The 20,765-nt window shown below is 40.2% G+C and overlaps 1 protein-coding gene across 7 annotated transcripts in view; it reads right to left on the bottom strand.

The window, feature by feature from the left end:
- Window positions 1-20,765, bottom strand: part of MAPK14 (mitogen-activated protein kinase 14) — a 75,875-nt gene that overhangs the window by 8,156 nt on the left and 46,954 nt on the right. For 2 of the 7 annotated variants that reach the window (XM_045500793.1, XM_045500789.1), the window contains exons 5-9: window positions 20,222-20,251; window positions 19,845-19,892; window positions 18,591-18,705; window positions 17,947-18,018; window positions 4,763-4,842 (exon numbers count right to left, since the gene is read on the bottom strand). In XM_045500793.1, the coding sequence (XP_045356749.1) occupies window positions 4,763-4,842; window positions 17,947-18,018; window positions 18,591-18,705; window positions 19,845-19,892; window positions 20,222-20,251 (345 nt within the window). Of the gene's footprint in view, window positions 1-697; window positions 778-899; window positions 1,747-3,321; window positions 3,930-4,762; window positions 4,843-17,946; window positions 18,019-18,590; window positions 18,706-19,844; window positions 19,893-20,221; window positions 20,252-20,765 lie in introns of those variants that run through there. The other 5 variants (XR_006717866.1, XR_006717865.1, XM_045500791.1 and 2 more) reach the window with 5 other exon arrangements.

Below are 20,765 nucleotides of genomic sequence, written 5' to 3'. Positions count from 1 at the left end.
TAAGATTTTTTAAAAAAAGGTAAATTTCAAGACTGAAATATAGCTGAAATGGAAACAAAGCTGCTGGGAAGGGCCTCTGGATGCCAACCTGGCTCCCAAAAGCATTAAAGGCGCCTTAGAAAGAAGTGCCCCAATCACCTCTGATAAGAAAGCTAGCATTAGATTAAGTAGTAAGAACTGGTCAAGAAGACACCTTATCTTGTATCAGTGTTCATATTTATTCCATATTATTTACATATTTTCTTTTAAATATAGTACTTACTAGTGTTGGATATTTTATTGATTTTTTTATTTTAAAGGAAGAATACTCTTTGGCTCATTATAAAAAATTGACGAATAGACCATCCTAATGGTCCTCAGTTAAATACACTTCCAGCCTAAAGCCATCAGATGGTAACATACCCTAACTAGGAACACACAACAGTCTCTTAAGCACTAAATTCATAAAACCCAAATGTAGAAGTAATATCATTTTCTATTTACAAGCCTGTAAGTTATATTCTCAATCCATAGGATTGGATGACATTTTATCCCAAATGTCAACATCTTGCAACAGCACACAGGCAGTCATCAGTAGCCTTCAAGGCACATGCAAAAGCACTCAGTGACATTAAAAACTGTGTTGATTATACAGTGGCAATAAAATGAAATGTGGCCTTCTGAATTGGATATCCCTATACAGTCTGTTTGTTCTCACCTCATGGCTTGGCATCCTGTTAATGAGATAAGCAGGGGGGGTCCCCGTCAGACGCATAATCTGCTGAAGCTGGTTAATATCTTAGATGCCTAGTCAAGGGCATTGTTAAACATACAGTGCAAAAAAATAACTTTCAACTCAAGTTTTTAAGAAGGCCAAAAAAGCCACCCCAAAACAAAGGAAAAACCCACCCACTCATTCCCCCCACCCCCACCCCAGGCCAGAGCCCAAGGCTGTATGTTAAGGCACACTTCTATGAATGGCATGAGAGTTATTAGGCATGCAGCCAGTGACTGGCCATGCAGATAAGAAAAATTGCTTTTCTTTCATTTTAGCATCATCTTTAACATGAAATATTTTAGGCTCCCTGGAAAGAGACTGCCCTGTGATCCAGGATGCCAGCCAGAGAACTGTTTTCAACAGGATGGCCCAAACCTGTTTGCTTGGGGAATGGGGGGGGGGGGGGGAGGTAAATGGAGAGGATTCAGAAAATTTTGATTTGGCTCTGGACAAAATAAAACTTTCAATATATCCATTCAAGGAAGAGGTTAAATTTTTGTGGCACAGGTTCTGGTGACTCTCCAAGGCACCACCCCTCCAAATGTAAGACATGGCCGGGTGTGTGAGCTGATAAGCAATGCCAAGTTTCAAAGACATTAGTCGTGGTACATTTATAACATGCCACAAACACACAGTTTGTGTGTTATCACAAACACACAAACACACAGGAAGAAACAGGAGACACGGGGGAAAGTTAGAAGCCAATGACAAGGACGGAACAGAAGTCACAGGCCACTGATGGTGTTCTAGCAAGCCTCAGTGATTTCCTCCACAAGTCTCTAACAGGTGGACAGGCTGACTCCACTTCATAAACAGCCGGGAGGGAGCCTACAAAACAGTCTGCCGGGACCGAACCATGAGGTCTTCTGTAGGTACGCGCGCGTATGTAAGTGGCACTCCAAACTTTCCTCTTCGTGCTGTCCCATCAGCTTTAACACAATTCCCCCGCCTCCAAAGTGCTGTAAGAACTGCCAGTTTATCATGTGTTCCTATTAAAGGAGAAGTGATGGGATTTTGAAAATCAACACAATTCAATAAAAATGGTCTTGTATTCCCTTTCTTCTTAAACCTTTTGTTCCCCGCTGCGGCTGGTGTGGCATCTTCAGTGAGCACCCTGGTCAAGTAATTACACTTCTTTGTGGCTCCCTTCAGTAAGTTTTCACCTTAACTCATCCTCAGAGCTCCAATGCCCTAGGGGTCGGATGACGTGTGTAAGGCTGGCCATCAGGAGAGGGCTGGGGCCACACGCTCCACCCCGCCTGTCACATTCTATTTCACACCGGCCCAAAGACAGGCCAGCAGATTCAAAAGGTGGCATGAAGTCGTTTTAACTTTCTCTCAACAAAGTTTAGATTTACCTTTAAGCAAGTTACATAACAAACGTTACTTTGCATGCCAAGAAATGTAACCACAGGGGGCCCGCTAAGTAAACCCCCGCAGTAGTGGAACACCAGTTGGGTTTTAAAATCTTAAAATCCTGCCACGTCTCTGGTCTTTCTTGTGAACAATACTTGGCCTGTGCGTTTTCTGTCTTTGTTTCCTTTAGTCAAATAGGTTCTTATACCCCCTTCCTGTCAGGAGGTTAGGAAGAATAGATTTCTAGAGAAAAATGTGAGTCAGTGAAAGGGCTTTTGCTTTTTTAGTATGATTTTTTTTTTTGTTCTTTCACTGATTACTATAGGTGTTGGGTCACTAACCAAAAAACTCTCTCCTCAGCCATCCACCATGACCCATTTTATCCCCTTTTCTCCCAGCACATCCCAACTTGTTCTCAATCAGCCCACCCGTTATTGCATTTTCTTACAATGTCTTATTATTTATTGATTGAATTTCTACATCAGTGATGACATCACTACCTCACTATTCTTCACGAGTGATGAAAATAGCTATTGGCTTTCTTTTTTTATTACATTCCTTCACTAATGAATTTTTCTTTTTATTTCTAATACCTTTACACAGGTTTCCTCACCTGGCTTTGTTATTTACACAGCCTGTATCCTACACATCATGTGCTTTTAAAATAAACTGGTACTTGGGGAGTATCACTGACATCAAATTAATCTTGTCTACCGTTTTGAAAGTTTAAAACCCCTTTTATCTACTCGCCATAACCATGTAGGAAAAAAAAAAAAAAAACTTTCTTATTCCTGTACTCAATACAATATTATTTGAGTGCGTTCTATATTCTGGTACTCCATTTTATTATGCCCAACTCTAGAGCTATTTAAATGTATAATATATCCTATTTCACCGAAGATAACGGTGATCTCATTATTAGTTTGGGCACTTGATGTTGTTTCTTTCTTAACAATAAATGATGCATTAATAATAGGTAAATACTATATTACCCATGCTTTTTCTTTTAGAAATTCTTGACTAACAGCACACACCTATAAGGCAGATGGTTGGGGTGGGAGACACGACTAAGCAGGAGCTGCTAACAGCCTTTCCCAGACAGGGAATGAATTTACTATCTTACTCTCATTAGTACTATCAGTAAACAAACTGAACTTCCTCCCAACCCCGCTCCCTTGCCCCCGTGTTTTCTCTATTACCGGTTTTTCTCAGCAAATGCATTTAAAACAATAAAGCACCATCCTCACTACGCAGCATCTCGTATCTTCTTTGATTCATTCTATCCAGCTTCTGCACTTCATAAAGCAAAAGAAAACACTCCTTTGGGTTAACACTGTGGTCAGTAACTCTGACAATGACTTTCAAAATAGTGTGCAATCGCATGAGATTCAAGTTTAGAGATCATGTTATCAGAACATCTGATATCTATGCTCAGCTCTGCCAAGTGACTCAGTGCATGACTCAGGCAAGTCACAGCTTTTCTGTGCTTTTCCTTCTTCTTCTTAAACAAATAAATGAAACAAAATAATAGAGCCAGCACAGTCTCTTACATCCCTCAGAGTAGAAATTGATAAATACACTGGACTTTGTGCTCTTTTAAAGGAATGTACCAGAAACATACCAGATGACAATATTCTTTATTTTGTAAGGGAGACGATGAACCATTCAAACTCACCTGCTCAAGCCTGCCTCCAGCTACCCAGCAGTCCTTCCAATTGGGCAAAGGGACCCCGTTAGTCAGAATGCTGGGACGAGAATTCAGGAAGGCACGACTGGAGCTTGGCTCCACAGCTCTTTTTCCCTTTTAGTCAACTGCCTGGCGGCAGACAGAGGAGAAAAGGGAAAAAGGCTGAGCTTTCATGATCTCTCTCTTATCTCTGGCCCCAGAAAATGACCAACAGCAGGAAATCGGAGCCAAAGCAAGCCAGAGTCACATTCCCACGGCTTCTCTCTAACCCCCTGCTTAGAGGCAGGAAAGCATTAGCTCTAAAGCTTTTTCTCAGGTTATTTGACTTGTAATTACAAAGGCAGGCTGTGGGAGGAAGGATTTACAAGCCAACTCCAGTGGATGTGAGGTACTAGGACTGGTCTGGAGACAGGGTGGAGAGATGGCCCTGCTAAGAATAGACAACTTATACAAGATGTAGAGTTGTCGATTCTAAAACAATAAAAAGCAGGAACTTCTGGAAAAGGGCAGTAGCGTGCACCCAATGCACACTTCATCCTTGTGGTGATGAAGCTAGACTAGTACATGGTGAAGCTCATGCTCTGAGAGCAAGCACTAACCAGAATATAAAAAGAGCGCAGGTATATGTGACACTGCTGAGGAAAATGATGTCAGGGCTTGGTAACAGAGACCAATTTTCCATTGATCTCTTGGAATGAGGTAGAATCTCAAATCATTTACTGGGACATGACTGCTCAATACCAGCTCTCATGATCTATGTATGTACTCCAATAGAGAACGAAACACATGCACGTGAGCAAATGTGTACACACACACACATACACACACACTTATACTTCATCCTGGAAGTCAGCACAAAAGGGCACACGTGCTTACAAACATACCCAGGTCAAAGTACAGATTGAGGGAAGCGGCAGAGGCTCCCAACAGGGCAGATAATTACAATCAAAGCATCAACTCACAGACTCTGAGGAGATTTTCTTCAAAAGATCAGCCCCTGGGGTTCCAACGAGTCTTAAAATGAGCTTCAACTGATCAATATCTAATGGTGGACTATAAAGGAAAATGTTGGGACAAAATAAAAATAAAAAACACAAACGACAACAAAACAAACAAACAAAATACCCCAATAACAAAAAGTGAAAACCCCCAGCCAAGCCAAAATGGTGAATTAACCTAGATCAGGGCTTCCATGGATGGTCACTTCAAGTAGAACATGTTCCTCCTGTGCAAAGACTCAAAATACTACCACTCACACGCCCAATTTATATTCATTCCGGGCATCTGTCAACATTACCCATCAGTAAAATGAAGCGACTTTAGCTGGGTCAAAGACAGCAGGTGACAGCACAAAAGCTTCACTCAGTCCACACCTAACCTCTTTGCCTTCCACCAAAGCGTCAGAAGCCAGTTGAGCAGAAAGCACCGGTAAGCAGAGTGCTACACGAACAGAAAGAGCAGCAGAGCATAGGAGCTAGGGCTGGCCAAGCTCCCCTGGGAATACTCCCCGAAAGGCTTGACCCAAGGAGCCTGTAATAGGACAGGAGCCTGCGACTACCCCAGGGCCTAACACCACTTGAGCGTGCCCTCTGGGAAACCTCTCCCTCTGCAATGGCTAGCGCAGGCAGAGAGGAGCTGTGAGTGATAGTCGGCCAGCAGAGGGCCCCACTCCCCCACTGCATCCGCGTGTTCTTCAGGAGCGCCATCATGAAGCAGAACAGGAGAGTTTTCCATCTCACAAGCACAGTGACAAACCTCACACATCCCAGAGGCTCTACACAATAGGCTACAACGTCCAAACCCTTATTCGGGTGGCCAACTCTTCCGCGTATGTGCATATATTAACCAGAAGACAGAAACCGTTCGTTTGTTCTTATTGCCTTTAGTCTTGCCCAAAAAGGAAGTTAAAAGGGGAGAGAAAAAAATTATATAAAGTAAGCTTTTAATATTCTCTATGAAAGTGTGAGAGTTTATCCACGTCTCTACTGACATTCGGGGAAAAGGAGGGGAGGATGACTGTCTTCTGGTGCCTATCACACATCCTGTCAGGTTGTTGGCATATTAGATCCTTCTCGACCTCAGGTCTCACTTCCTCAGAGAGGACTCCCCCCACATTCGAAATAAGAAAGCCCCTTCTTCCTTGTATTCTCTACCCCAGCACAATGCTTGCAAACGTCAATCTATAATTACTTCGTTTGCTTTCTGTCACCTCTGCTGATCTGTATGTAGCTCCATGAGGGCACGGGCCACCCTGACTGCCACCTATCCCCCGTGCTTAGCCTGCTATCTGCTACATGGTGGGCACTCAAAATATCTGAGGAGATCTTCTCCTCAGGAAGCAGGAAGGAAAGGAGGATGGAAGAAAATATTTCTGTTTATGATTACACATATAAAGGTAATACGGTGTAACTTAAAATAATGGCTTCTGCAAACCACAGTTGCCTAAGTTACAGGAATTACTTACGCAATATCACTGGCATCTTGCCCTGTTCTTCCCCGTCCCCACCCCCACCCCCAGCTAAGAAATTGGCTTAAATGGAAGAACATTCTAGACAGGAGTCAGCAAACCCCAGCCTGCTGCCTGTTTTGAAAATAAAGTTTTATTGGAACACAGCCATGCCCATTCGTTTATGTACTGTCTGTAACTGCTTTCACCCTACACAGCAGAATTGAGTAGTTACAACAGAAACCATATGGTCCCCAAACCCTAAAATATTTACTATCTGGCTTTTTAGGAAAAGGTTTGCCAAACCCCAGCCTAGACCCAAACAATTTGTGTTCTGTAGAAAACAAGGTTAAATTAGAAACAAGTCCACTCACAGAAATCATTTCTAAATTAAATATAGTAGAGAACTTTGTCATCTGCAAATGGCAAAAATCAATGTGTTCTGGAGGTTAAAATTTCAATACTGACTCTTAGTTCAAAGTGCTGACAAGAAAAAAAAAACTAAAGCATGCAATAATGGGGACAGAGAGGGGAGGATGGACGAATATGGTCTTGCTTTAAAACAATCAAATTAAGGGGCGCCTGGGTGGTTCAAGTCGGTTGAGCGTCCGATTTCCACTCAGGTCATGGCCTCACGGCTTGTGAGTTCGAGCCCCGTGTTGGGCTCTGTGCTGACAGCTCAGAGCCTGGAGCCTGCTTTAGATTCTGTGTCCCTCTCTTGCGCTGCTCCTCCCCCACTCAGGCCCTGTCTCTCTCTCTCTCAAGAATGAATAGAAAAACATTAAAAAATAAATAAAATAATAAAATTAGCTATATGACAACAGAATTTAGTACAGGATCCCCTCTGCCCATTTTAATTGATTCAGTTTACAAGTATTAAGTCCCTTCACACTCTTCAGGAACAAATTTAACTGGGTAGCTCTCCCACAACACAAAGTATATCATATATGAAAACCAACTAGACTACTTCAACTCTTAAACAGGTAGTTTTACAATATATGCGTCAAAATTAATCTCGGGAAATAAAACTGTTGAGATTGGTACTCTTGTTTAAGAGACTTCTGACTACTGAAATGAGAGTCAAGTTTTATACTCCCTTCAGGGAAGCCAGAAGACTCTGGGCTGAGTTTCTTAACCGCCCTACCTTCACCTCATCATACCTGAAGAGTGTGGCACTCCCACTAGTCACAGAGGCTCACGACAGCAATGAGCTGGGGGCCCCGTGTCTCTGCCAGTATAGAACAATCACACGTCTGAAGAATAAAGCCCGAATTCCTAGCCCCTCATGGCCCTCCCTGACTTGGCATCCAGCTTCTTTTCTGACTGCCTCAGACAGTTTGCTTCAACGCACACCAAATATTCTAGGCAATTCTAAGCTTCCACCTTCTTATTTATGCAAGTCATACGCAGGAATATCCTCCGTTCTCCCCTCCTATCAAGTCTTTTCTTATTTATTCTACAAAGTCCTACTCAAACAAGAACTGTGCTGTGAAATCTTTCTGGATATCTTAAGTTCGAATTACTTTACTTCTTCTCAATAACTTATTTGTACCTCTATTATAGCATTTTTACCACTCTGTCTTATTTTATAATGAGAGAGTAGACATTTGTTCTGGTAACTCCTAGAACTCACTTGCCACTGAGTATGATCACTCTGGTTTGGGGGACAGGTACTATCTTATCCCCAGCACCTTCCACAGTGTAGTTTGATAAATATTGGTTGGCTTGAAAAGACTAGTTGTAATGTGCTTTCTAACTCAGCTCCAGCCCTCTGCCTTGCCCTAAAAAACCTATAATGACCATACTCGATGGAAAGTCTAAATACAAAAAGTAGTCCAGAAAAGTTGCTTCACTTAATATCAGGCCTAACAAAGCCCTCAAACCTTCCAACTGAAGTGTCTACACCATAAAGAGTACGCAAGTATAATGCCATGAGTGTGTAAGGGCTATGGAGAAAGAGAGGTGTTACAGCATGATAGCCAATACTTGGGAGATTAGTAAGCACACAATGCAAAACAAGAATCTACTTAGTAGCTAAAAGCACTTGTAAGAGGGAAGTCAAAGCATGCAGACCTCAGAAGAAATCACCATAGGTTCTCCAAGAGCTGGCAAATCCATTGAAATACAAGTCAGTCTTCCAATAGTACCAGCTACTGTAAGGCCACTACAATTTGTCCAGGCAGTTAAGGCCAGAAGGTGCTTCAAGCAGCTACATAAGCAGAGCAAAGCAAAATTTATCACATAATGACAATTAGTTATCTCCACAACAAGCCATCCTTCATAATTGGTTTAACCCTCTTTTTCCCCCCTAGATAGAAGAAATTTTTCCTGTTAGGCAAACATGTGTTTCAGTTATAATGATCAAATTGTCAAAATTCAAATCATAGATGTCTTGGTCCTTTCTAAAACAACCACTGAGGCCCAAGATTACTCTTTAGGTTCTCTGTAACAAAAGTAATAGGTAGAATGAATAGATGAGGAAATCAACCTAAGGTTAATGGGGTAATCAGAAGGAAAATAAAAAAACCAATATTCTATTCACCTCTAAGTGTTCTAGACAAAGCCAGAACATTAATGTCTGGAGGGTGGAAAACCTTCCTGTGACAGACAGGATGGACTAGAAGACTTAGGCCTACTTTCTTCTCTTCTTGGTTGTCAAAATAGTCATTTTCACTGTCACGCACACTAAAATTCTTAAGGTACTTTAGGTTTGTGGACACATGTGAAAATTCCAACCTTTTCTGGGAAAATATATTGTCAAGTTGGAGAAGAAAAGGCAAATAATGTAGTAAAATTTTTTTTCTTCTTCAGCATTTATTAGGACCTTGCTTTCAGTGTCTAAAGTGAAACTTTTTTTTTTTTTTTTTTTGAGAGAGAGAGAGAGAGAGAGAAAGAGAGCGCGCATGTGAGTTGGGGAGAAGGGAGAGGATGAGAGAGATAGAATCTTAAGCAGTTTCCATGCTCAGCACAGAGCCCACACAGGGGCTCGATCCCACAACGCTGGGATCATGATCTGAGCCAAAATCAAGAGTCAGATGCTCAACCAACTAAGCTACCCAGGCACCCCATGAAACTGCTTTAAAATGAGAGAGAATAGGGGCACCTGGCTGGCTCAGTCAGTGGAGCATGCCGCCCTTGATCTCGGGCTTGTGAGTTTCAGCCCCATGCTGGGGGTAGAGATTATTTATTATTTTTTAATTAAAAAAATAGTAAAATGAGAGAATATTTGAAACTAGTGACTGCAAGTGAGGGGTAGACGTGACAGCAAGGGGTACATCAGAAATTTTTTACTGGCGTGTTTTAGCCCGTAATCTGGGAGCTGTGAACATAGGTGTTCATTATGTTATTCTTTGTTTTTTTTGTATTTCATAAAATGTTTGAAAAAAAAATCAAAAGAAATAAAGTAGAATTAAGGAGCAAATTTAATACACTAAGGAAATTCATATGGAGTAAGGCAGCAGCTAATGGCAAGTAGATTATAACTCAACAGCCCCATTATCCTCTGGTTAATATCTTAAAGGTACCCCTTCTATTAAGATGAAAGAAGGAGGGGCACCTGGGTGGCTCAGTCAGTTAAGCATTCGACTTCAACTCAGGTCATGATCTCACGGTTTGTGGGTTCGAGCCCTGCACCAGGCTCTGTGCTGACAGTATGGAGCCTGGAGTCTGCTTCAGATTCTGTGTCTCCCTCTCTCTCTGCCCCTCCCCTGCTTATACTCTGTTTCTCTCTCTCAAAAATAAAAACACATTAAAAAAATTTTTTTAATGAAAGAAGGAAAAAAAGTTTTACACATGAAGGAAATTCACTTGATTACTTAGGAAAGGAAAATGACAGCAAACAAACACTGTGGTCTCCAGAAGAGGAAACAGTATTTGATGTGTAACAGGGCTCTGAAACTCATTTTCTCTCTTCCTTACGCTACAGACTATTAAGTATTGGTAATACCATTTTCTAACTGGCCACTCTTCTCAAAACCAATGGCATTTGAAATAGGCTAGCACTATGCCTGAAGGGACATTCTGTATCCTCACTATCTTCTAACGTGAAGTTCACCAGCTGTGTCCACCTGATATTCCTAGTTGACTGGACTTCTAAGGCAAGGCTTCATTCTTTAAAAAAATAATCCTGTTTTTGAGCTAGATGGAAAAAGTGTTCTACAAAGTCATAAATGAGAATAGCTTCAAACCTAACAATATATACTTAGTTTTAAGACAAAAATTAGTATTTCTTACACCTTTAGGGGAACTCCAAGGATTATTAACAACCAGTACTAAAAGCATCTCTCAAGGAGGAGACTAATCACAAAAAATGAGAAAAAGGTAGAATACAAAGAAGACTGATAGAGATCTAAAACTGCATTGTCCAATGCAATACCAGTAATCACATGAGATTAACTAAATTTCAATGTAATCTAAATAAAATCTAGTAAGATTTGAAATTCAGATTTAAGACTCATAAAACTATGAATCCAAAGGAACTTCTCCGAAGTGATACTTCCTTGACATGATAAAGAGCATTTATGAAAAATACACAGTTAAAATCATAGTCACCGGAGAAAGGCTGAAAAACTTCCCTCTAAGCTAAGAACAAAACAAGGATTCTCACTTCACCACTGCTATTCAACATTATACTGGAAGTTCTAGCCAGAGCAACTGGAAAGGAAGAATTAAAACCATCTCTATTTGCAGATGATAGGATCCTATAGATAGAAAAACCAAAGAATCTGCAAGAAACCTACTAGAGATAATAAATAAATTGAGTAAAGACGCAGTGCACAAAGTCAACAAGAATCAGTTTTGTTTCTTCACACCAATAATAAACAACCTGAAAAAGAAATTAAGAAAGCAATTCCATTTACAATAGCATCTAAAAGAATAAAATACCTAGGAATAAATTTAGCCATGAAGGTGAAAGATTTGTCCAATGAAAATGATAAATCGTTGCGGAAAGACATTAAGAACTGAAAATGGAAAGACATCTCGTGTTCATGGATAGGAAGACTTAATATTGTTAAGATGTCAATATTATCCAAAGTGATCTAAAAATTCAATGCAATTGCTATCAAAATTCCAACAGCCTTTCAGGGTACCTAGGTGGCTCAGTTAAGCATCCAACTCTGTTTTTTTATGTTTTACTTATTTTTGAGAGAGAGAGAGAGTGAGCGAGCAGGGGAGGGGCAGAAAGGAGACACAGAATCCGAAGCAGGCTCTAGGATCTGAGTTCCAAGCACACAGATATTCCTCCACAGAAGATATACAAATGGCCAATAAACACAGGAAAAGATGTTCAACATTACTGGTCATTAGGGAAATACAAATTAAAATCACAAAGAGATCATGACTTAAGCCGAGGTCAGATGCTTAACCGATGCTACCCAGGCGCCTCATCGACCTTGACTTTGGCTCAGGTCATATCACAGTTTGTAGGACTGATGGAGCCTGGTGCCTGGCTCTGTGCTGACAGCCTGGAGCCTGCTTGGGATTCTCTCTCTCCCTCTCTCGGTCCCTCCCCTGCTTGTGCATGTGCACACACTTTCTCTCAAAATAAATACATAAACATTAAAAAAACATATTAAAAAAAATTCCAACAGCCTTTCCTGCAGAAATGGAAAAGCCCATCTTCAAATTCATATAGGATTACAAAAGAGCCTGAAAAGCCAAAAACACAAAAAACAAACAAAAACCCACAGCCATTTAACAGTGAGAACAAAGTTGAAGGACTCATACTTCCTGAATTCAAAACTCACTATTAAGCTATAGGGATCAAAACAGTGTGGTACTGTTATATAAGCATAGACATACAGACAAATGGATTAGAATTAGCCTTGGACAGAAATGCCAAGCCTATTCAGTGGGGAAAGGATAGTCTCTTCAACAAATGGTTCTGGGACAACTGGGTTTCCATATGCAAAAGAACAAGTTGGACCTCAAACCTGACATCATATACAAAAATTTACTCAAAATGGATCAAAGACCTAGGTATGGGAGAGAAACACACACAACTCTTAGTAGAAAACACAGTAAATCTTCACAACCTTGAATTTGGTAATACATTCTTAGATATAACATGAGCAACAAAAGGAAAAAATAGATGAATTGGAACTTCATCAGAATCAAAACTTCAGTGCATCACAGGACATTATCAAAAGGGGCGCCTCGGTGGCTCCAGTTTGTTGAGCGTCTGACTTTGGCTCAGGTCATGATCTCACAGCTAGGGGGTTCGAGCCCTGCATTGGGCTCTGTGCTGACAGCTCAGAGCCTAGAGCCTACTTCGGATTCTGTGTCTCCCTCTCTCCCCGCCCCACCTCCCCCGCTCATGCTCTGTCTCTCTCTGTTTCTCAAAAATAAATAAACATTAAAAAAAATTTTTTTTTTAAAAAGGACCTTATCAAGAAAGTGAACACACTACCCACAGAATGGGAGAAAATACTTGCAAATCACATATCTAATAAAGGTTTAATATCCAGAATATACAAAGAACTAAAAACTCAACAACAAAAAGACAACCCAATTAAAAGATGGGTGAAGAACCTGAACAGACATTCCTCCATAGGAGATACACAAATGGCCAATAAACACAGGAAAAGATGCTCAACATTATCAGTCATTAGGGAAATACAAATTAAAACCACAAAGAGATACCACTTCATACCTATGAGGATGTCTGTAATTAAAAAAAAAAGAAGAGGGCGCCTGGGTGGCTCAGTCGGTTAAGCGTCCGATTTCAGCTCAGGTCATGATCTCACAGTTCATGGGTTCGAGCCCCGCGACGGGCTTTGTGCTGACAGCTCAGAGCCTGGAGCCTGCTTCAGATTCTGTGTCTCCCTCTCTCTCTGCCCCTCCCCTGCTCATGCTCTGTCTCTCCCAGTCTCAAAAATAAATAAAAACATTAAAAAAAAAAAATTTTTTTTTAAAAAAGAAGAAAAGAATAAGTGTTGGTGAAGACATGGAGAAATGCTCCTACATCATTGGTGGGCATGTAAAATGGTACAGCTGCTGTGGAAAACAGTTTGATAGCTCTTCAAAAAAGTAAACGTAGAATTACCACAGGACCCAACAATTCCACTCCTAGATATATATACCCAAAAGAACTGAAAGCAGGGCCTCAAACAGAGAGCTATATGCCAATGTTCATTGCAGCACTAATCACAATTGCCAGAGGTGGAAATAACCCAAGTGTCAACGAAAAGATGAGTGCATACACATACAGGGGAATACACATAAAACGGAACGGAGTCCTGATAACATGCTGCAACACAGATGAACCTTGAAAACATTATGGCTAAGGGAAATAATCAAGAAAAAGAACAAATATTGTGTGATTCCACTTATATGAAATATCTAGAATAAGCCAATTGAGGAAGTTGAAGAGAGGAAACCAGAGGCTGTGGGAAGGAAGAATGGGGGTTATTGTTCAATGGGTACAGTTTCCGTTGGGGTGATGAAGATGTTTTGGAAATAAGATAGTGGTGATGGCTGCACAACTTTGTAAGTATAGTTCGTGCCAGTGGACTGTGTATTTAAAAATGGTTAAGATGGTAAATTTTATGTTATGCGTTTTTTACCACAATAAGAAAAAGGTAAAATGGCAAATTTTATGTTAATACCTTTTACCACAAAAATATTTTTAATTCAGTTTCTACGTTTCACTAGCCACATTGTAAGTGCTCAATAGCCACATGTCACTGGTGGCTACCAACCAGTGCACAGCCCAAACAGAAAACATTCACAACACCACAGACAATTCTATTAGCTAGTTCTTATCTAGAAGCTAAAACCACCAGTTTTTTTGATGTTTATTTTTTTTGAGACAGAGAGAGATAGTGTGAGCGGGGGAGGGGCAGAGAGAGAGGGAGACACAGAATCCGAAACAGGCTCCAGGCTCTGAGCTGTCAGCACAGAGCCCGACACGGGGCTCAAACTCGCGAACCGCAAGATCATGACCTGAGCCAAGTCGGCCGCTTAACGGACTGAGCCACCTAAGCACCCCTAAAACCACCAGTTCTAGATGAGAATAATATGATTAATACGTGAGGAAAACAGGGAGAAAACTGCACTCAACAGAAGAGCAGTTCTAGAGGCTGCCTCAGCATTCAGTTGCATTTAAAAATCATAAATAAGCAGTGGCTGCACATCTTGCCGGGCAAAGAAAGAATGTGTGGGGCCAGCACATCCTCCAAAGGAAAAAGAAAAAGAAACAGTTAAGAAAAAGAAAAAGAAAAATTTTAAGAAAAAGAGAAAGAAAAAAGAAAAGAAAAAGAAAAATTGGGGGAATAGGTAACAAATAAAATAACGTAAAGAAATCGTGACCTGAGTCATAAGTAATAGTTTTGGATCTATCTTCTCTGGGTCTTGGTTTCCTCACATGTATAAAAAACAGGGGGTTCAATTAGATGTTTTCTAATATCCTTCCAGGCCCCCAAGTGGATAAGTCTAAATTATTAACTTTCTCATCTCATCAGTACCTTTAAAAAAAAATGAGGGGGCGCCAGGGTGGCTCAGTCGGTTAAGCATCTGACTCTTGATTTAGACTCAGGTCGTGATCTCACAGCTCGTGGGATCGAGCCCTGTGTTGGGCTCTGCGCTGACAGCATGCAGCCTGCTTGGGATTCTCTCTCCCTCTGCCCCTCCCTCTCTCTCTCTCTCTCTCTCTCAAAATAAGTAAATAAACTTTAAAAAAAAAAATGAGGAAAGACTGCCTAACTAATTTTTTTAGGATCAGCCTGAAAGGTTAAGAGTAAAATTCAACTGGGCTAAACTCTAATTGTGCTCAACACCTGCTGCACATTGGCAACAACCGGGGACTTAAAACATACGTCAAAGCCTGTGCTTGGACCCCACACCAACTTTAGTTGAGTCTGTGAGGTGGTGCCCTGGCACTTGGGAGTTTTTTTTTTTTTTTTTTTTTTTTTAATTTTTTTTTTTCAACATTTATTTATTTTTGGGACAGAGAGAGACAGAGCATGAACGGGGGAGGGGCAGAGAGAGAGGGAGACACAGAATCGGAAACAGGCTCCAGGCTCTGAGCCATCAGCCCAGAGCCCGACGCGGGGCTCGAACTCACGGACCGCGAGATCGTGACCTGGCTGAAGTCGGACGCTTAACCGACTGCGCCACCCAGGCGCCCCACTTGGGAGTTTTTAAAAGCTCCCCGAAGTATTCTGGTGAAAATGAGAGTTAAGAACCACTATGCTAGAATGCACATAACTGTACACTTCAGGCAAGAAAAAGTAATAGAAAACGTTTTCCTCTCTCCTTGTCCGGCCACCAAATCTACATCCACACAGCTGGCAACTGACAGGATGGGGGTGTTATGAATTGCAAATACAAATCCTCTGACTTTTATGATCCAGTAGAATATCTGTCTGAAAAAGAGCCAAGTACAAAAGAAATGGTGTATTACTAAAATAGGAATTTTGAAATGAATTTTCATGTATTAAAAAAAAGCCCATGGTAAAAAGCCTAAATGCTGGGGTTTCTATCTAAAGCTCACAGAAGGAAAAGAAGTATGCACAAAAAGGGAAGACTTCTGGGGCGCCTGGGTGACTTGGTCAGTTAAGCGTCCAACACTTGATTTCAGCTCAGATCAGGATCTCACAGTCATGAGATCGAGCCTCACATCAGGCTCCGCACTGACAGCACGGAGCCTGCTTGGGATTCTCTCTCCCTCTGCTCCTACCCTGCTTGCACACATGTGCACACACTCTGTCTCTGTCTCTAAAATAAGAAAAAATAAAGGGAAGATGTCTTACAGGTTGAAAGTTAGCATTCTAAAAGAGTCAAGCCATCAGGGAGTAAGTAAGTCTGTGAGATAAAACCATAGGGCACAATTGCTTTAAAACCTTTCTACCAGTAGCCCACCAAGGGGATCCATCCTTTACTACTTGTCACACAATTTAAATAAAACAAACAAACAAAAACTTTTAATGATTCACAGGCAGACAGTAAAGTGGGAAGGTAAAGGGAAAAAGTGTTTCCCAAAAGTCAGTAATGAAGATGATGGCTAACATTTCCTGCCAGACTCTAACTACTTTCCAGATACTGTCTCACTGAATTCTCACAACTGCCTTGTAAAGTACATACTATTAGCATTTTATGGTTAAGGAAATCGAGAGACAGAGGTTAGAAAACACACAGCAGGGAGTGTAAGAGGCAGGATCGAAACCCAGGAAGTCTGATTCCAGAGTATGTGTTCTCAACCAGTACACCCTACTGTCTCTCTCCACTACTCTGCATGTCAATGCAGGCACGCGTGTCCAAAGCTGACTGCAGGTAAAAGGAGCTACAGATAATAAAGAAGAGGAAGGGGAGGGAGGAATAGAGAAATGCATCAGAGTAGTGTGCTTGGGAAGAGAGACATTAGTCTGCTGGATGGGGACTCTGAGCTGTGTACCTGAGGAAAAGAGGAATTAAAAATTTCCCTAATTCTCTTAGCTTGGACTATAATGTATATACCACATTTCTAAGATGCAGATATAAGGTGAATGAAACAAACACTAGGTATTTAAACCAAGAATCCGGGACCGAGGAGCAGTAAGGTGAGTTCAGTACAGGGAGACAGAACTCTATCAATGCAGAAATAGTCAGGGAAATACACAACTTTGCCTGAGGGACAGAAGCTTTTCAGTTCATTAGGAAAGCACATTTTTCTTCAGCAGAAGATAGACAGAACATGTGGAGAGATAGCATGAACATTCACAGTCACCACAAAAGTATATCCCAAACTGTAAGCAAGTAAACGGACATTCTGGTATAAATTCAATGAGTTTGCTTAGGTGAGGGTCTGTTAAAACAGCTTTTAGGTCTCTAAGCATGATAGAACACATTCATAGCATGACTGCAGCATGTTTAAAGCCCAGCCAAACCCACTATAGGCTAGTCAGATGAATTTTACAAAAATCTTCAAACCTAATTCTAGACACATATTTCAACATTCTTTCTCACTTGAACATCTTCCCCAAGTGAAAGTAATGGGACTTCTAACAAACCACGTTTGGATGATACTACTTCTAAAGCATGAAATGGGCATAGAGCAGATGGGAAAGGGCCTAAAATAAAAGGGCCATGGTAAACCATGGGCTAGATGGTAAATCTGGCAGTAAATTAAGGTTTGGCTACAATCTAGATAAAAACAAAATTGTGCTGGAAAAAAAAAATTGTGCCATCACATGGCAGGATGACCTTATCATGTCTTCCTTTTATTATTTGTTGTTAAACAACAAGTATAAAGAGAGTCAGCAGGTACATCATTATAGGGATGAAATATAATCTTTTTAACATGTAAATCAAACATAAAAGCTAAAGACACCCCTGATTTATAAATGGGTATCTTGCTCTCATTAAGTGTTTGTACAAGTAGACTAAACCAGTCATTGAGATCTGGAGCCTCTCAGGAATACGCTCAGGTTGCAGAACTGCTGTGGGAAGATTAATGTAATAAAGAACTCACTGCAAAAGATGACAGGTGAAAGATACAAAGAGTTCCCCAGCTTGTGAGGAATTTTTCCAACTCACAAGTAAAATTGAAGGCACTTTGTTGGCAAGGCAAGACACTTAGCCAGAGGGCGGATCTCATAACGCGTGTCTCAACTATATAAGCAAGGAACTGAGAGCTTCCCTAGAGATAGGTAAAAATGATATACTTCCATGGACACTGGAATACAGATAAGAAACAAGAATCCAAAACTTTTTAAAGGATACGGTCTGTACCAGGAAACAACGTTCTTCCAGTCAACAGCTCGGCCATTATGCATCCCACTGACCAAATATCAACTGGCAAAATTAAAGAGAAAAAGGCATACAATGTCACTGTTATCATACCTGACCACAAATGGAACTATAACTAGAAGTGAAATACTCAAATTAATATTTAAGACATTTGAGGTCCACGATTCATGCTCATCTTTACGGAAGTTAGCTTATTAAGACCTTCACCCCACTAACGGGCTTCATAGGTAGGATGTCAAAACATAATTAAGGCAAAGAGAAATAAGCTGTTCACAAAGGGGTAGAGACTCTTATTGGCGGAAATGGTGGATTCTCCCAAGTCATGTTGAGAGGTTACAATTATGAACCCATTGTCTTCAGATAGAAGTACTCACAGAATACGCTGGAAATCTAAATAAATAAAAACTCAACTGCTAAATCATAAAGTTTGAAAGCTGTGTACAACACCACCCCCCTTCTCTATCTGAGCAACTGAAATATTTTCTGTCGACTTTAAAAGGATTACTGATGGAAAAAAAAGATGCTTCCTCCCATTCCCACTACCTCCGCTTCTGAGAATCCCAAATACGCTCAACATGCTGACCAAGAAGGTGCTAAATAACCAATAAAAGCAATACCTGTCTGGTTGTAATGCATCCAGTTCAGCATGATCTCAGGAGCCCTGTACCACCTAGTGGCCACATAGCCTGTCATTTCATCATCTGTATGTCGAGCCAGTCCAAAATCCAAGATCTAAGGGAGAGAAGAGAAATCAGGCACTGGAACAGTCAGGATCCTAAGTCTCATAAGGCAGGAGGGAAAAAACTCTACTGCCTCAGAAACGGGAAGAACAATACAGCACTTTCATAAACATACTTCCAAGTCTATGTTTGGAATGCATGATAAACACAGCAATTTAAAAAATGAAATTACAAAAAGCAAAACAAAAATGTTACTCCAAGGCATTTACCCAAGAGCAATGAAAACATACAGCCACACAAGGGCTTGCATATGAATATTCATAGCAGCTTTACACAGCCCCAAACTGGAATTGAAGCAAAGGTCTATCAACAGGTAGATGGATAGACAAATCGTGGCATATTCACAAAATGGATACTATTCAGCAACAAAAAGGAATGAACTACTGATATAACACAGATCTCAAAAATATTATACTAAGCAAAAACCAGATACACACACACAAATACTGTATGATTCCATTCATGTGAAATTCCAGAAAAAAATAAATCTGTTCTATGGTGTCAGCAATTAGATCAGTGGTCCAGGATTAGGGGTAGAGGAGTAGGGAGTGGCTCGGAAGGAGCATAAGTCAACTTCTGGAAGTGAAAAAGTGTTCTTTATTTTAATTGTGTTGGTGGTTAAATGGATACAGAAATTTATCAAGTGTGCACTTAAAATGATTCTTTTTATTACATTTAATTATGTTTAAAAGATTGATTAAAAATGAGAAAAAATATTCCAAAGCTGCTTGCTCTCTATATATTTATATTTATCCCCTATTTGAATTATTTTGAATGAGTGGCTTTTGCCATTCTTATCTTAGGAAACTAATCTAGTAATTATCTCTTCAGGATTGCTTACTTAATATTCAGACTATGATTTTCCTTTATTATAACTAACAAATTAAATTTCTAATGTAACTTTATTTTAGAATGAAAATACGACACCTGATGCCACCTTCAATATCCTTTAAACTAAGACTTATTAAGTCTGTGATTCAAATTTCAAACTCTGATATTTCTAAGGAAAATATGAATTTTCAGACAAAAAGTCATGATTTTATAAACCCATTTACTACATAAGTCTGCCTGGTTAGTCAAACATGTAATTACAAGTGGAAACAAACAATTCCCACTGTCTCTTCATCTTACCTTCAGCTCACAGTCTTCATTCACAGCTAGATTACTAGGTTTCAGGTCCTAGGAAGCAAGTCCAGAGAGGACATGATCAACTCTATGATTCATGCTAGGTTTTCTCCCCACAGGTAATGATGAAGATCCAAACATAAAAGTAAGACTTTATTCAGCTATAAGTGATCTCCATCTATAGTCAGTCACTACCTAGTCCTAATTAGCCTTAAATAGTAAAAACCACACACATTTCTTTAATCAGTTTAAACTTAGAGTAAAGTTATAATCAATAGTTCAATGGCTAAAATAAGCTTAGACTAGGATCTTGGCCACATGCCAGTCCTCTCCACTTCAGCGCTCCCTCCCCAAATAATGCAATCAAAATCACAATACATTACCCTGTGAATTATGTCAGCTGAATGTATATACTGTGAAAGAGAAAAAAGTCAGTTAAATCAAAAAGTTATCTCCAACCTCTTATGGCCATATGACATAAAGTATATTTTCATGAATCAGTAAGAACTAGTAGTATTAAAAAGTAGCATTAGAAATGAGAACAAGTAATTATCAGTAATCTGAACATTTATCATAACTATGATTTCTATACCATCGACTCTATTCATAGAGTTGAAGTATAAGTGAAACAGCTTTCAACCTATTTTCTGGCTAGTGCTCTGGAGCTCACTATGGACTCAAAGCTGCTAAATGTCAATGTCAAAGGTGCTTTAATTTTAAAACATTACTTATCTGCCCTTCCCACAAACAAATTAGCATCCTAGAGGAGGTTTTTAAAGTTTCAACATGACTCTGACCAGACATTAGATTAGATCAAGAGATTATGACTACTCTTTAGAAAGAAGAATGAAGAGTCCTGAGCTCTCAGACATACATACTGAAATATCTATTATGGGTGGAATGATATGATGTCTGGACTTGTCTTAA

This window comes from Leopardus geoffroyi, chromosome B2 (genome assembly GCF_018350155.1).
Source record: "Leopardus geoffroyi isolate Oge1 chromosome B2, O.geoffroyi_Oge1_pat1.0, whole genome shotgun sequence".
Lineage (NCBI taxonomy): Eukaryota > Metazoa > Chordata > Mammalia > Carnivora > Felidae > Leopardus > Leopardus geoffroyi.
Note: the sequence above shows the minus strand (reverse complement) of the source record. Positions and strands in the feature narration are given on the sequence as shown.